The 16953-nt window shown below is 56.6% G+C and overlaps 1 protein-coding gene across 7 annotated transcripts in view; it reads right to left on the reverse strand.

Moving 5' to 3' along the window:
* The window catches only part of CRTC1 (CREB regulated transcription coactivator 1), a 56790-nt gene that overhangs the window by 13190 nt on the left and 26647 nt on the right, over window positions 1–16953 (reverse strand). For 5 of the 7 annotated variants that reach the window (XM_074337830.1, XM_074337829.1, XM_074337828.1 and 2 more), the window contains exons 2-10: window positions 16363–16479; window positions 15134–15181; window positions 13585–13722; window positions 12554–12615; window positions 10190–10284; window positions 8107–8192; window positions 6397–6437; window positions 5775–5992; window positions 884–1020 (exon numbers count right to left, since the gene is read on the reverse strand). In XM_074337830.1, the coding sequence (XP_074193931.1) occupies window positions 884–1020; window positions 5775–5992; window positions 6397–6437; window positions 8107–8192; window positions 10190–10284; window positions 12554–12615; window positions 13585–13722; window positions 15134–15181; window positions 16363–16479 (942 nt within the window). The remainder of the gene's footprint in view (window positions 1–883; window positions 1021–5774; window positions 5993–6396; window positions 6438–8106; window positions 8193–10189; window positions 10285–12553; window positions 12616–13584; window positions 13723–15133; window positions 15182–16362; window positions 16480–16953) is intronic. The other 2 variants (XM_074337826.1, XM_074337831.1) reach the window with 1 other exon arrangement.

The following is a 16953-nucleotide window of genomic DNA, read 5'->3' on the forward strand; positions in this document are numbered from 1 at the left end:
AGGAGTGAAGGAATGACTTAACATTGTTATAAGTGGGTGACGCCATCCAGGTTATGTTAAAAAACAAACAGCAAAAATGTTAAAAATGTTACCTGTCAGAGATTTTTTTAAAGATAGACAAAATGGACAAATTCCTAGAAACATACAAACTACCAAAACTGACCCAAGAAGAAACAGAAAACCTGAGTAGACCTGTATCAAGTAAGGAGGTTGAATCAGTCATCAAAAAAACATCCCAGGGGAGATTAGAGCTCAGACCCAGGTGGCTTCGCTCATGAATTCTACCAAATGTCAGTAGTTAACATCAGTCTCAAACAAAGTCTCAAACTCTTCCCAAAACCGGAAGAGGAGGGAATGCTTCCTAACTCATCCTATGAGCCTCGACTAAGTAAATAAGAGAAGAATCAAATGACTGAAACCAGAAACAAAAGTGGGAACATACTAACTTGACAGAAATGAAAGAGTTAGAGAGACGACCATTACCGTGAACAACCACACACCAGCTTGCTGTGTAACCCAGATAAAACGGACCAACTGCTAGACACACGAAACTACCAGAAAAATAGATGAAGTAAAATTACAGTAAATTAGAAAAAGAAAAAATAATACTCTCTAAAATTCGATTTTGGAAAATTTCGACTAGATCCTAAAGAAGAAAACACCGTAATAAAGCATGCCCACTCACACGGCATGAGCTAACATCAGTCCTGTCCGGGACGGTATAAGGAGACTCCAGGCCACTGATTAACCTATTTTCCCATGTGTTTACAAGTTGACAGAAAGCCAAAAAATGCCGGGATGTTTCTGCAGCCCCCCGGAAGGAGTGGGAGGCCTCCCAGAGAGGCAGAGCTGGGCCACCCCCCACCCCACCTCGCCCTCACACCTGAGTAATGGGTGACAGCGGGGAGAGGGTGGGCGACACCTGCTGCTGGGCCTGTTGCCGTCGTGCCTCGGAGCTCAGGGACAGCGGGCTGACACCAGCTGGTCGGTGCTGCGGTGAGGAGCCTGGCGTGTTCATCCCTGGAAGGGAGGGTGGGTATGACTCCGGCCTCCAAAGGGCCACTCACACACCCACAGCCACTGCTGGAGACAGCTCAATCTCTCAGTCAGAAGCCAGTGAGCATGCCCTGATTGCCAAACCCAGGATGCCCTCCCCTTCCAAGGCCCCAATTCCTTGCCATTGGGGCCCCCAGCTCTGTGTGGGCTGTTCTCCTTCCCTCCTCCCATGCTGACCAACACTCTCCACCCGATCCTGCCCTCTCTCTAGGAGGGGCATGTCCTGTGGGCCCTGCCAACCAGGCAGCACTTCCCTGCCTGTGGACTACCACGTGATTTGCCCCTAGTTGGACATGTGACCAGGCTGATCTAATGAGTGCCTGCCCCAGGACTTTCAATGGAACTCCAGGAAGGGCGGTCTGGAGCTCTATACATGTTGGAGCCTCCTGTGGGTGGAAAGGGGAGGTTAGGCTGGAGAATGAGAGAGAAGTAGCTCCTGAACCCTGGATACAGCCACACTGGCACTTCCTGTCTTTGGGAGACAATCAATCTCCTTTTTTTTCTAAACTGCCTTGAGTTTTGGTTAGTTTCAAGCAAGTTGATTCTCCCCAACACTGCGTTTCCTCTTGACCCCCCGCTCTCCTCACCTTCCTTTGATGCACATGCCTTCCTGTAACCACTCCTGCAGCCAGATCTCTCAGCCCCAGACCTGTTACCTGGCAGCCCCGCCATCTCATGTCCACGTTCTTCTCCCCCCACCTACCGTGCTTCCCCGAAAATAAGACCCAGCTGGACCATCAGCTCTCCTGCGTCTTTTGGGGCAAAAATTAATATAAATATTATATTATGTAAGACCCGGTCTTAAATTATAGTAAAATAAGACCGGGTCTTATATTAATTTTTGCTCCAAAAAATGCATGAGAGCTGATGGCCCGGCTAGGTCTTATTTTCGGGGAAGCACAGTAAGTCTCTCTCCATGCTGGAGCAGCAGACTCATTGGGATGCCCAAACTAGAAACTGTTACTCTTTCTCTTCTTCCAAAACCATTGTATCTGATGGAGTTCCTGCCACAGACTCCACGTTGCCCCGTCCTTCCCCTCAGTCCCCTCCCCCAGAGATCTAATCCCTGGATACACCCATTGTGAAAGAGCTGAGTGAGGTCAAGTTCAGTGTGGCAGCAGTTGAGGCCTGCAGAGTTATCCTGCCAGGATGACAGACCCCCCTGTTGCCACGGGGAGCCCTGGGGGCCTGGCTTGATCTTCCAGACTCGGTTTCCTCATCACTGAGATGGAGATGATGACAGCTGCCCTTGTGAGTTCACCATGAGGCCCTAATGAGGTTGTGAGAAGCTCTGGTAAGTCTGGCCCACAGTCAAGGCCAGTGAAGGTGCCTGACTCACCCAGGAGAGCCAGGCCTATCCTGCCGAGGGCACCAGATCAACCTTGTTCCAGTGGGTAAAACAGCAGGTTCATGGGCCAGCGGGAATGCAGCCAACACAGCTACAGGAGATGACAGGCAGCCTTCTCTCTGCCCAGGGCAGCTGCTTGCAGGGGCTGTGTCATCCGTGCAAGGCGAGCCCGGTCACGCCTGCACTTCCCCTTGGACTCCCTTGGTGGCTCCTCCCAGCACAGCACTGTGTGTGTGTGTGTGTGGGGAGGGGGGGTACGGGGGGGACTGGCACTGTGGACTGCTTGCAAGGCAGGGCCCAGGGGTCCACTTTCTGCACAGACCTTGGGACCCAGAATCAGGCTGCTGTGGACACAGCCATGCCAAGTGAGGCACTGTCAAGGGGCCTGGGCAGGAGTCCTGGAGACACCTGCTCAGAGCACACAGTGGAGTGGGGACCCTGGGCCATTTCTGCATCATCTCGGAGCGTCTACCACCTCATGTGTTCAGCAGATTGAGGAACACACGACACCCAGAGAGCAGATGTCGAGGTTCAGTAAGCAGCAGAGGCAGGTGCCAGGAACGAGAGGACAGTGGGACTTCAGGGGCGGGGGGGGGGGGCGGGCGCCTGTGGAAAACTGGAGAGCTCTGGCCCATCTCGAGGCACCAGGCCTCAGTCCACCGCTGAGAGGCCTTGATTTAAGAGAAGCCAGAAATCCAGATTTTTACATGCACTCTCCTGATGTGTAAGTGTCTATTCAAAGCGTCACGCACACATTCACAGGCCAGACAAAATACACCAGTGGGCTGGGTTTGGCCCTGGGCTGCCAGTCTCTAACATCTGCCCTGAAGACAAAGGCATTTTTTAAGCCTTTGCTGGGCTGCAGCGTGAGCTCCTGGCCTCACATGGGGGCTGGGAGGGTGGACAGACGCCTTGCTGTTGAATTCCTTTTGGCAAACTGGATCACCTTTGGGAAAAGGAGTGGGGCCAGCTGGAAGGGAAGTCTGGGCGGGCAGGGAGAGCTGCCAGGGGAGGGCGGGCCAGGTGGCAGGGGCCTGGCCTGAGGCACGTAAGCCCTGAGTGCCGGGAAGCTGGGTGCAGAGTACTGCTAGGAAGGAAGATGTGGGCCTGCTGTCCTTCCGGGTCCCAGTGGATAGCCAAGGAAACAACTTCAGCAAATGTGGAAGAGGACGAGAGGGGCCGCTGTTTCCCTAGTGGGGAGGCCTCTTCCTCCTTGGGGGCTCACGTTCTGACGGGCGGGTGTGCTGGGTAGGGGGGCGATCTCCACATGTGCCAAGGGCCATGGCTCAGCTTGATTTAAAATGCGCCTGGAAAGCAGAGTCCCTGCCAGGCGAGCTGCTGGAGCGGCAGGTTCGCAAACAACCCAACACATGTCAGACATCACCGGCCGACACTGGAGCCAGGCAGCTCCCCCCGCCACCCCAGCTTGGGGTCTACTGCTTTCACATGTGCTGTTTTCCTGAGCTTGTTTAGACTCTGCTCAGGCTGGAGGTGTACGGCTCCCGGCAGGCGCTGGGGGGCTGCCAAGGACCCTCGGGCGAAGCGGGTGGTACTCCAGAGGCCTCAGCAAGATGTTGGAAAAACAGGGCCCAGGAAATGGCAGTGTCTGCACCAGCAGGGGGCCCAGTGCCCCAGAGACAACCTTCCTTCCAATTGTTTTCTTTACACAGGCTGGTGTATGTGCTGCTGCCTACCCATCTCTGGGGGCCATGGGTCTCAGGCTCTGTGTGTCCTGTGTGCCTTCCCTGGGCGGGGGTGGGGGTGGGGGCACGGCTGGGTGGATGCCTTCTGCCTGGTGGCTATGCCTTGGCAGGCATGGGGCCAGGCGTGTGAAGAACAGTCTTGACACAATCAGGCCAGAGGCCCCACTCCACTCTGCACTGTCTGGTCTCCACCCTCTGCTTTGAAAACCTAGGAACATGGCACCAGAACCAGGGCTGACTCTCCTTTGCTCACCCCATCAGCCCAGCTCCCAGGCCGGACGACTGCCCCTGCAATCTCTCTGCAAAGTGTCCAATGGGGCCCTGCCCTGCCAGGGGCTGCCGCCCTCTCCAACAGCCTGTTCTTTCTGGGGGGCCAGAGGGGCTGTGACAAATGGGACACTAAGCATGTGATTCTCTCAGAAAATGCTGTATGGCCCTGCCCACCACACTCAGGGTGATAGACCAGTGAGTGTGGGCCATTCTGTGGCCCGTGGGCAGGATGGAGGGCATATGATGTAGTGCTCTCACTGACCACCAGGTCCCAACACCTGTGGGCTCACAGAGGGGCCCCCTACCCCCGGGGCTGCTGGAGGCTGCCCCTTCTCCTGCCTGGATGCAAACCCGCACATCCCACAATCAACTTGATGCAGGGGTCACGACAGGGACACAGGAGAGTTAGGCCCAGCCCAGGGGACAAGAGAAAGCAAGGTAGTAATTCAATAGCAACAAGGCGAGGATAGAAAAGCAAGTCTGTGTGAGAGGCCCATGGAGGGTGTGACGAGGCCAGGAGGCCTCCCTTGAGGGGAGAAGGTGTGAGCGGAGATGGGGCAGGTGAGAGGCCCCCTGCCGCCTAAATGAAAAGAGGACCATGGGGGCAAGAACAGCAGGTACAAAGGCTGCAAGGTGAGCTCATCAGATGGAGAGGAAAGGTATAGAGAAGAGGTATCAGAGGTAAGGGGCTAAGCCAGGTCCCAAGGAGAGGAAGGCCACGAGCTGACAGCTGTTCTGGGTGGAGAAGAGGCCAGGACTGGGAAGGGGGCGGCGTGTGGAAGTTGGGAAGGGTGAGGAGGGTCTGAGTTGGGGCTGACAGGACATGCCAGCAAGTCAGGGGGTGCAAAAAGACAGAGGGATCGAGGAGGAGAACTCCAGGTCTCTGGCCCAAGCCGCAGGGAAACAGTGCCACTGGCCCCCAGAGAGAACGGGACTGGGGCAGTGCCAGGAGATACTGGGATGGGCAAGGGACCCATGGGTCATCCCTCAGGACACGGCCGGGGAAAATGAGTATGGAGCCTGGGGAAGGGGCCAGGCTGGAGTGTCCAAAGCAGGCAGCCACAGCCAGCTGTGGGGTCAGAAGAGCGTGAAGGGCAGGGAAAGCCTAGTCCACCCCTCTCTCTGAAGCCCCCAGCACCCCTCAGAACCACTGTCCCATCCCCGGGGGCACCATGAGCTTCCCACCGCCGGTCTTTGCTCAGGTAGTGCCCTCCGCCTGGACGCCATTCTCCTTGGGGCAGCCTGGTAACGCTGAGCCCCTGACTAGGCTCTGCCCCCTCCCCGGCATGGCATTTGGGACATGACCCTGCTCAGTCACTGCTCACACACACACACGCTGTCCTCACTAGGAGGAGAGCTCTCTGGGGAAGGAAGTGTCCCCGCCCACCCAGCCTTACCCTGGCCGGTGCCGATGCCCAGATGTGTCAGGTTGGCAGCGAGATTGCCGGTGCTGCTGGAGCTGCTGAGAGCGGGGAAGGCGGGCTCCTCAGGGTCCAGCGGGGTAGGGAGCGGGGAGGGGAAGTGGATGTTGGTCAGGTCGGGCAGGGAGCCCCCGGTGTTGTGGGTGGCAGGGATCAGGGCTGTAGTGTTTTCCTGGTCAGCAGATGGAAAAATGCTGGGAAAAGGCCAGACATGGGGGGTGAGCTCTTTTTTGGACGGTAGCTGCCTATGTTCCCCCAGAAGCTGCAGCAGTGATGGGAAGGAGCTTGTGAAAGAAACTAACAGGTGAAAATGACACCCTGCTATTAGGTTCTACCATGCTCGAGGAACAACTATCAGCCTACACCTCCAATGGGACCTTAGGAAGCAACCTATCCCTGTAGGACAGGGGATGGGGTCAGGGTCCTCCCGTTGCCCGGGGACAGGGTATGTCTGAGGTGTGAAAGCATCCCCCCCCAGACAGCCTTGCTGGGTGGCCGCCAGCAGCTCAGCACTCTTCTTGCCGGGACTTGCAGCCTCATGAGCATCAGGGGATCGGGGGTTGTCCGAGCATGCAGGGCGGGCCTCGCTGTCACTTACTTGATTCCAGGGACCTCGCAGGACTTGGGCCTGGACCCTGTCTGAAAGGAAAGACAGCAGAGGCTGAACAGCCTCCTCATGCGTGGCCCAGCTCCCCACCAGGGCCGAGTGATGCTCAAGAAGAGGGTTTATGGGGTCCCAGAAGTCCCACAGATGAAGACCAGGTGTTCCCGAGGGATTGGGGGGGCTGCCCCAGACATGCCCAGGGGCAACACCAAGAGTCTCGCTATGGCCCCTCCTGGCTTCGCTCTGTCTGCCCAGTTAAATGGCACAGTACAGGGGTGAGGTGGCGCCTCGTCAGAGCCAGCTTCCCGGGGAACGTGTTGCCTGTTCTTTACATCTCAACCCTCGAGGACTGTGCCACAGCTGTCAGCCGCCAGCTCTGTGGCGGGGCCACTGGAAAGCTGAGCACCTGAGGCTAACCTCCCATATATTCCTGGATCAGGGCTGCCCCTGCTCAGTGTCTCTCTGTCTATGCCAGGAAGGGCGTCACGTAAGGAAGCCTGAGGCAGTTTGGACAAGTTGCCCTGAATACACAGAGGCTGCCGCCCTGCCCCCAGCTGACCCACCTTCCCATGGTGCCCCGAGCTGGGACTCCCTTAGGAACCCTCATGCCCCACTGTCTTAGGACAAGGATTCTGGCCACCAGGACTGGTGCTTAGGACAGACTGGCCTGAGAGAAACGATGCCAGGGAAACCCCGTCAGCAGGAAGACCCTGGCTTCTTCTCTGGGAGCAGGGGACCTATGACCACTCAAGAACTGCAGCCTCCAGGCCAGGCCACTAAACTCTCGTTCAAGGACAAAGCAGGGACCTCTCTTCCGATGGCAGCAGACGTGACTGGACAGAGCCTGTGTGCTGATGGGGGCTCCACTGTGTCACGTGCCCTGATTCCTGGCCGCCTCTGGGGCCCTGGGGCAGACACTCCTACTGGCGTGTCCTTTAGGGATTATCAGACAGGAACGGGGACGCTGGGGAGGCGCCCACACAGCCAGTGAGGGGAAAACACCCAACTGGCAGTGACTGTGTCACTGAGGGGGGGCCTGCGACCAGCAGGCCTTGAGCCTTTGCAAGGAACAAGGGTGGAACGGGTTTCTACTTGGCCATTGGGCTCCTTAATTCTGGGAGTAAACATTCACTTCATTATCAGATTTTTGCAAAGTACCTTGACAATGACTTTCTAAAAGCTCTTTTCAAAAGCATTCCACATCAACAGTATTAAGAATTCACCCATCATTCCCCTGCCCTGCCCCCAACGAATCCAATGGAATCCCTCTACTGACATTCTCACAGACGCACGGTATCACACAGTAGTGAAAAGGAGTCTGCCCACATGCTGGACTCTGGCACCCTCTTCTCACTCCCAGATGTCAGGGTGTTGCCCCAACACCCGCCATCTTCTCTTTATGGCAACACCACACTCGGCTGTCTTTGCGTCATCCTTGCGCAGGGGCCGTGCTAATCCCTAGTGTCCAATTTGAGTGTACGTGCTGTGGGTGTGACTGCAGGTTTTACTTCTTTACATGCTTTTCACCAGTGTAACAGGCCTGTGTTCACGGTGAATCAGCCGACATGAGTTGTCAAATCTGAGTGAGGGTCTTACTTCAGGGAGGGGGAAGCCGCCCAGTGTGCTGTTTCACCACCGTTACATGGCTATGCTTACAAAAAAGATCAAAAGGGAAACCTCTTTCGAAAGCCCACAGGCTCTTACCTTCTTGGTGTCCCACGCTTGCTTGGAAAGGTTCTTGTCTGTCTCTGATGTGGTCTCCTCCATTCCTGGAACTGTTAGTAGTAAGACTGAGGTGGAGTGGAGGGAGAAGGAGAGTCAGAAAAGGCATGTCTGCAGCTACCTGGCAGCACCAGGAGAGCATTCCCTGACCTAACAGTCACAACCGTGATGGGAGCAGAACTGCTCCAACAGTGACTTCTGGGGAGTATACTAAAGGACAAAAAGGGTTTCATTTAAAAACAGTAAGTCAGAGAACACGTGACTTAAAAATGAAAACGAAAGCTCTGGAGCTGAAGACATGCATTGATTCGGCCTCCCAACTGGACCGATTTGGGCTTTGGAGGCCTCGGGCGACAGAGAATAGCTAAGAACCTCTCCCCGCCTCCTGTGAGTGGCCACCATCCTATGGACACCTGCTTCTCCCTCTTGGGCTGTCTGCCCAGGGGCCTGGGACACATTATTCAATGTCAGCCAGGTTGGGTACATCCACCATTGTAGCAGTGGCCCCACGAATTAGTCACCACAGCAGCCAGCCCCGAGGTAGGGAGGAGGGGAAGAGAGGAGGGAAGGTCTGAGGGACCAGACAGGCATCACTTGAGGCCCTGGAAGCAGCTGCAGCTGAAGGCCCCTGTCCTGGGATCTTTTGGTAAGGGAGATTAAACATTTTCTTGATGAGACCCAATTTCTTCATGCCTATTGGAGGTTTAGTTTTTCACTGGCAATAGAGCCATAAGCAGCCAGGTGGGTCAACTCCTCCATCTCGAAACCTGGAGGAGCTGGGCTGTGGGGTGGAGGGCAGTCAGGCTAAGCCTTGACCCATCACCATATGGGCCCTTCTTAGAGGAATGAGAACAGATGACATGTCTCCCCTACCCCTACCCCAAGGACAACTGGACTCTGAGCTGCCAGGAATCTGGGGCTTGCAGTCACCAAGAGTCCCAGGAGATGGTGATGCCTGCCCACCCGCTGACCCCAAAAGCCCCCACCTTCCTGGGGGACCTGCCAGGGGGATGGCCACCTCAGAACTGTCCCCAACATAGGGAAAACGAGGGAAGCACCAGGCACTGTGTCCTCATCACCCCTGGGCATTTGGAATCCTGGCTTTTATTCGGAGACAGTTCCTTCTGTAATCTCACCTTCACTGCCCGATGAGCTGGGGTGCCGGGAGGATGGAATGCAGAGAGCCACCCCACAAGGGGTAAAGTTCTGGTGAACAATCCTCCTGTCCACAGAATCTCCCTGGTGTGTTTACACGCTCGCACAGAGAACTGCTACCAGCGGTGAGTGGTTCGGCCTTAACTGCATGTGATTAATTCTCTAGTGTTAGTGTCTCGGGGCAGATCAGGTCCCAGTGGGGCTTCGTGAAGCTGGCCTCACAGCACTGTGCACCCCTCTCTGGGTGACGCTGCCCCAGTTTTTAAGATGGCAGGTGCCCTCCTGGAAGGTCCTAGGGACTCTGCTTCTGTGTCCGGCTCTGAAGAGGGGCTGGGGGCCCGGGCACAGACCCGCCAGCTACAAAGCCATGTGCATGGCCCAGACGGAGAGGAGCTCTGGGCACGAGCTGAGAAAGAGCTGGTCTCTTTCCCACCCACCATGGCCAGGATGGGCCCCAGGGCTCTGAACCGGGAGGGTTGTGAGTAGCAGAGCTGGGAAATGATCAGGTGTGAAGCCCTGGGCCAGGCTGCGCCTCAAGCTGCACATCTCGCTCTGGCCTGGGCCGGTACGAGCTGATAGCTGCCCCTTGCCTTGAGCTTGCTGCCCGCTCCATCTGAAAGAACCTGCAGGGCACCCACACTGTGTGGCCATGCCCTGAATCCATGAACTGAAGCCAATGGGTGTTCTCAGGGGCTGTTTTCTCTGCCGAGAAAACTTCTACACACGCTTCAGAACTCCAATTCAAATAGCACCATCTCTGAAAAGTTTCCCTGTGTCCCTCCCCTTGTCCTACAGCACCCACTGAGTCTTCCTTCACCCACAGATCTTGAGCTTGTGACCTCTGGGAGCACAGGGGCCGCTGCTGGACTTGTCTGACCCGAGCAAAGGGGCCCGCGCGCTCTGCTCATACCTCTTTTCTGGTGTGCGTCCTGGGACCCGCCCATGAAGGGGTCTGGCTGGGTGGGTGTCATTGTGCTCTGGTGCAGGGCAGAATCAGAATTGGTCCTGGGAAAAGGAGAGAGACCATGATAAAGGGACATGGTCCCCTGGGCCCCAAGGGTGATAAAGGGACAGTCCTGGTTCCACTCATCCCAGACGTCCCCGATGGGACAGGGGAGCAGTCAGGGGTCATTTTTGTGAGCTGTGGCACCTGACCATGGTCTTCCAAAGAACCATAGGGGTGACCACGGTTTTTGTCTGCAAAGCCTGTTAGCAGCAGGGATGTCCCTCTGTCCATCCTAACCCGACCCTGCCCATCCCTGACTCCTTCGTGTACTTCTCAGCTGTCGGTAAAGGACAGAGCCTTCCTGCTGAAACCCTCTCTAGAGGAGGCCAAATGGTCCCACAGTGGCCCAGCCCTGGGGGTACGGGCCTCCCAGCCCATCACTGGATCCCCTTCTGGTGACGAAAACCAATGTGCAACCCTGGCTCTGGGACACTCGGGTACAAACCAGGTGTGATGGGCAAGAAGGGGAGGCAGTGACATGAGGCTCAGAGAAGGCCCTAGAAGGAATGCAGCTCCTAGGGGGAAGGCTGTGCAGGAATGGCATTGCTCTAATCAGCCCAAATGCTGCCAGGAGCTCCGCCCTCTGCCCCAGGGACAGGGTCACCCAATCTGCCCCCAGCGAGGTGCCTGGAAGGTGGGTCCCCAGATCACCCTCAGCTGCCCAGGACACTGTGGGGCTCCCAATGGTATAAAGCGTAGGTCCAGCTACTCGGCTGGTTCTGTGGGGATGAGAATAAGAGCTGCATGTACCCAGCGAGGATGTCTCAGCCACTGAAAGTGACATGGAGGAAACTTAGCTCAGGGAGAATAGGTTACAAAGGACCAGGCCAGTCTCCGACCCCAGCGCCAGCCGAGCAGTTGAGGACTCAGTTGGGGCCCTGTCCCCCACCACTTGTGTGTCTCTGAGCAACTAATCTGACCTCTCTGTGCTCAATTTCCTTCTGTCTACAATGGGGAAAACAACAGCACCTACTCCACAACACTCTGCGTTTTATATCAGTTAATATATGTGATGGTTAATAGAGCTTGATATATGTACGATATGTGCTTAGTTGTTGAATTAATTATGTTACTGAATATATTATATATATTACGTATTGTATTATATACACACATATATAAGTATATATATATATTTTAATAGTTTTCTATTACTTTTGGTGTTTTTGTACTGAAATCACCTACACATGTACATATGAGATATGACAATTAAGTTCACGAACTTGTTGCAACGATGTTGCTAACATTTTTTAATATCAGAGGGATTATTCATTATGAATTTGTACCAACTGGGCAGTTAACCAAGTTTACTATTTGGAAGCACTGAAAAGGCTGCGTGAAAAAGCTATATGACCTGAACTTTTCACCAACAATTCATGGCTCTTGCATCACGACAATGCACCAGCTCACATGGCACTGTCCGTAGGGGAGTTTTTAGCCAGTAATAAATAACTGTATTGGAACACCTTCCCTACTCACCTGATCTGGCCCCCGATGACTTCTTTCTTTACCTGAAGATCAGGGAAATATTGAAAGGACACTTTGATGACAAGGGTAATATGACGACAGCTCTGATGGCCATTCCAGAAAAAGAGTTCCAAGATTGCTTTGAAGGGTGGACTAGGAGCTGGGGTCGGTGCATAGCTTCCCAAGGGGAGTACTTTGAAGGTGACCATAGTGATATTACGCAATGAGGTATGTAGCACTTTTTCTAGGATGAGTTCGTGAACTTAATTGTCTGACCTTATATTTTCTGTGTGTGGTAAATTATGTGTAACATAAAATTTACCATTTTAACCATTTTATAGTGTATCCTTCTGTGGCATGAAGAGTATTCATACTGGTGTGCAGCCATCACCTCTATTATTGTAGGTATTTATATTAACTCCGTTACTGTTATTTTAGACCTTTCTAGGTCTAATGATGGCAGGGTGGGCGTTGTTTATCTCTCCTGGGAACATTTATGTATTTTCCTAATCTTCTAGTAATAAACGTATAATACTTTTATAATCACATTTTCATGACTGTTTAGCAATGTGGAAAACTACAACATCAAATGAAAAAAGCAAGCTACAACACTGAATAGCCAACATAATCCCAATTTTGCTTAAAAAAGACAAGAAAAAAGACAAGCTGATTCCTAGGAACTTCCGGATGCTTCTCAGTTATGCCGTTTGAAAGTGACTCTGTATTAGTTTTCTAAGCACGACCACGAGGAGTGTGGTTGTTTCCAGTGGGGGGGCTGCGGGCAAGCTCTGGGTCACTGACCTTCTCCAGCTGGTGTCCGCGGGCGGCGAGAGGTACACGGTGCCATAAGGGCAGCTGTCCACTTGAGTGTGAGTTAAGGGGATGGCACTGTCGGCTCAGGCCCCACCCGAGCCCCAGAAACCTGGTGGCCAGGATGCTGGGAGCCTACAAACAGCTGGGGCCGCAAGACTGGCGGGGGTGGGAGAGTGGGGCTTTCCTGCCTGGCTGCAAGCGGCCTTGGGGGCGGCCCCATCCACCTAGCACTCAGCACTCACCTCCTGCATACGCACATGTGTGCTGTACCCCTTACAAGAATCGGGGGCCCACGGGGGTGGCGGGGAGTCTAGTTCAGCTGACCTGGGTCTTGACTGAATTCTGGACTGGTGAGGCAGCGCCTGGGGCCCGTGGGCTCCATCTGGGGCTCAGCTAGTCAGACTCCCTTTGCCATGGAAATCAGAACTGGGAAAGAACAGGCTTCTCTGTTCTAGAAAGCAAGGCGTCTCAGAGCAGTGCTCAGACTTGGGGGGCTGGGGGGCGCTGGCCAAGCACTGAGAGGCGCCGGGTCTGGGGGGGTCCTGATGATCTCTCTGCTTGGCCATGGTACGGACTCGGGCTTTGTCTTCAGATCTGTCCAGTTCTGGCTTGGACCCCTCAACGCCCCTGCCTCAGCTGGGCTGTCCTCTATATGGTGCCGAGAAGCTAGAGGGCTCCATCAACATGGCCCTGACATGTGGGCACATGGCTCACAGCCTTCCTGGGCTCCACTGCCCAGCTGGGTGCCCAAGTGCAATATGACCTGGCGTCACCTGCCCCAACTCTCCCGTCAGGCTGCGTACTCCAGCGGCTACCTCTGCATTCTTGTTCCCCGTGCCCCCCAGTCCCTGCCTGGCCAAAGGCTCCTCTGCTTGCCTCACTGCCTCCTCTGGGAAGTCCACTGGGGAGGCCCTGCTCCATCCCCAGAGCTGGCAGTTCCATCAGCTAGATGAACTCAGGGTCCTGCAGTCGCCAACAGGGCCCAGGCTCCCTGCCTGAGTCCTCCGGGGAAAGGATATCTGCCGTCCGTGTTTGTCCACCGACAGGGGCCGGCGGTGCGGGGAGCCGAGCCGGCCGCGCTCCCGGTACACTCTGTCCACCAGCCCATGGTGCCGGGTGGTCCGACTGGTGTCCAGGCCTGAGGACTGGAAGGGTGTCTGGATGTGGGGAGGGGGCCGGGGAGGGCAGGGGAAGAAATGGGAAAAAACGAGAAACCCACAAAATGGTTATCAGCTGTGGCCTGCCCCCCAGGATCTGACCTTAGGGTCCCCTACTCCCGAGACTCCCTCGGTCACCACCCTGCAGCCCAGATAGGCTTCCTCTTTCAGCTGGCCCCTGGCCTCCGAGCACTGCGGTGGTTGGGGCGAGCTGGGGACCCCGGGCGACAGGCGTGCAGTGTGGCCAGCATGCACGGGCCAGGCAGAATGGCACAAGCTCAGGGCTGGTGCTGGCTGGGGTGCCAGGGGTGCAGACAGCCGAGCACCCCCCAGCCTCACCAGGTACAGACAGGCTTCTGCCTTCTCTCTCGGGCCTGGCCGGCCTCCTCTCCCCACCTACGTCATTCCTGGAGGGGCTGCCAAGAGACAGCCCGGGGTTTCCAGCTGAGGACGTTGAGGGGCCCACCTGGCCAAGTGCTGACTCCCCAGAGGCTCCTTGTTGAGCCCCGGGCTAGTCTTGACTAAGACGTGGCCCGCAGCACCCTCCCCACCACATCCCAGTACCACCCAGAGCCACGTGCAGGCACATTTTGGAGCCCTTGGCCCATGGCGTGGCAGGACAGGGTTTCCTTCCAGCACCTGGGGCTGGCATGAGGCCCCCGGCCAGGCCCTGCTCCCTCTCCTGGCTCCATGCTTCTGAGGCCCCCAGGAGCCTGCTCTCTGCCGTCCCTGGCGCCAGGGGGCTCCTCGCCATCTGAATGGGGTGAGACTGGCAGCCTTAGCCAGCTCTGGATGCAGCCTGTCCTGCTGCCCAGCCATCTGGTCCTCGGGCCCTTCTGTCTTCTCTGGGCAGCCAGGCAAAAAGCGATTTTCCTCCAGAAGATTGCCATGGCTGGAATCCTGCTCTTCCCACCCACACCGAATGCCTCAGCTGGTGTTCAGGGCTGACTGCTCTCCCATGGTCGGGGACACCTCTCTCTCTGACTCAGCAAGGACCCTGCTGGTTTAGGGCCAGAAGACGGCCATGACTGAGAGAGGGAGGGAACCTCACAATCCGGCAGGGACACCAGAGGGCAGGGGCCGCTAACCTCCTCCTAGAGATGCCTGGAAGGCGGAGGGAAAACTGAGGCGGCTGAAGCAGAGTCAGAGACAGAGAGCAGCTCGCAGGCCACACCTTGGACCCGCGCACACGCACACGCACACGCGTACGCCTGTCACGGGACAACCATGCAGCGTGGGCGCGCATGCTCAGACCCCCGGGCAGGGTCTCTCCACACAATCGCACACACATCCCCAGACGGGGGGGTGTAGATTGAATCCATTTCCATTTGGTGGACAGGACACCTCCCACCAGGCCACAGGGGCAGCCACGCTGGGGACACCAAAGGCCTCAGCCCAGGGGCTCATTTACCAGAGAGACAGGAGCCGCTGCCAAGGCCTCCCCCAGAAATCCGCTGGGCTGGAAATGCAAAGAACCAAAACTCTGAGATGCTCTGGCCTCACCTGGTCCCCCAGGACCCTGACAGGTCCCTGTACCCTCAGCCCCAGGAGCTCCATGCCAGCCCAGGCAGGGCGAGCTTGGAGTGCCCAAAGTCTCCTCGAAGGAGAAGGGGACAGGAAGACCAGGCAAGGGGAGAGCTGGGGAGGGCAGGAGGGGGAGCACCCCAACTCAGAAGTGCCCTGACAAAGAGGTTGGCTTTTGGTCACTGTGACGGCCCCACACATCTGCTCCCATGAGAAGGCTGTCTGAGGAGGGCCATGGCCCAGGGTCCTAGAGCTGAGCTGGGAGGACCCTGGCTGGTGGCCTGCTGCATCCCAGCAGTAGCATCACGGCAGGAAAAGGAGCTGGGGAGTGACTCAGGTGGCTGGGTGGGGAATGAGCTCCCTGAGGAACAGGCCCGGCGCCACCTGGCCTATCAGCATGTGGACAGATGTGGCTGTTTCTGGGGCCCTGGCCCAGCAATGGGGCAGAAGTGTGGCCATCCGTGGACCTGTCCCTGCAGAGCCAACACGGTGCTGGGGGTGGCCCAGCTCTCAGCCCCAGCTCCCCAGCCCACCTTGCCACCTGCAAACTAGGGTCGGGCACAGCCCAGGGGAAGAGGATGGCCCTGCGCCCAGGCGGTGGGCCTTATCTCTTATTATTTATGATAAGGACGTGCACGGCGGCCCCGCGGCCTGCAGGAGCTGCACTGTGTGGGTCTCTGCCAAGAAACGTTTGCAGACAAGTGGGGTCAGGCTGAGGGGCCTCCTTCTGAGAACCGCTGGGCTTGCGGATTAGTGCGGCTGACGGAGCCAAGCCCCAGAGGCCCCAAGCGGTTCCCGCTGCCGCACAGCCGGCCAACAGGTGTAGCGGCTGCCGAAACACTTGTGGCCAGACTGGGGCCTTGCTGCAGGGTCTGCTGACAGGGGACTGGCGGGGGGGGAGTGGGGGAGCGATCTGGGCGAGGCCTGGCCAAGCCATCCCATCCCAGGAGCAGGAAAGGAGTAGGCGGGGGTGGAGGGGAGGGTTGCGGCAATTGTCTGCTGACCCTAGCTGTCCACAGCAGCCATCACACACACACGCCTGCCCAGAGTGGATGCACCCCAGGTGGGAGGCTAGGGGAAGCTCCCTGAGAGAGGCAGTGGGGGAAGGGGGTTTACCTGGAAAGGCAGATCCACAGTGCCACTTCCGATCTGGTTCACATTGGGCAGGGACCCGCCGTAATACTGGCCGCGGCTTGGGCCCAGTTGTAGATACTGCGACTTCTGGAGCTGGAGCTGCAAGAGAAACTGGCAGCTACAGCAGGGGTTCGGGGGTCCTCCCAAGCACAAACTGCAGAGTGCCACCCCCAAGGGCCTGGAAAGAACCCAAGCAGTGGGGTCAGTGGCACCAGTCGCAAAAGGTGTGAGACCCCGTGATTACTCAGATTCTAGAAGGAGCTGGTGTCTCATCACCCAAAACAGCAAAATCGAGGTGCCCTGGCAGGCCCTCCCGAGGCCTCCGTGAACTTGGGGGGGCCTTCCTTGCTGGCTGACATGTTTGTGAATGAGCAAGAGTATGGCGCAGGCCTGGAGCCTACAGCCTGAGGAGGCGGCCCCTCACCCACCCAGGGGAGCCGTTTCTCATTGCAGCCAAAGGCTGCGTTCCAGCATGAGGGCCAGAGGCTGCGAATTGACGCCCGGACACAAGAGAAATCTTCTTTCCAATGGCCTGAATTGGAGGGGCTGGCTCAGAAGCGCAGCGCTGGCTTT

The sequence above is a fragment of the Rhinolophus sinicus genome, linkage group LG07 (assembly GCF_036562045.2).
Source record: "Rhinolophus sinicus isolate RSC01 linkage group LG07, ASM3656204v1, whole genome shotgun sequence".
NCBI lineage: Eukaryota > Metazoa > Chordata > Mammalia > Chiroptera > Rhinolophidae > Rhinolophus > Rhinolophus sinicus.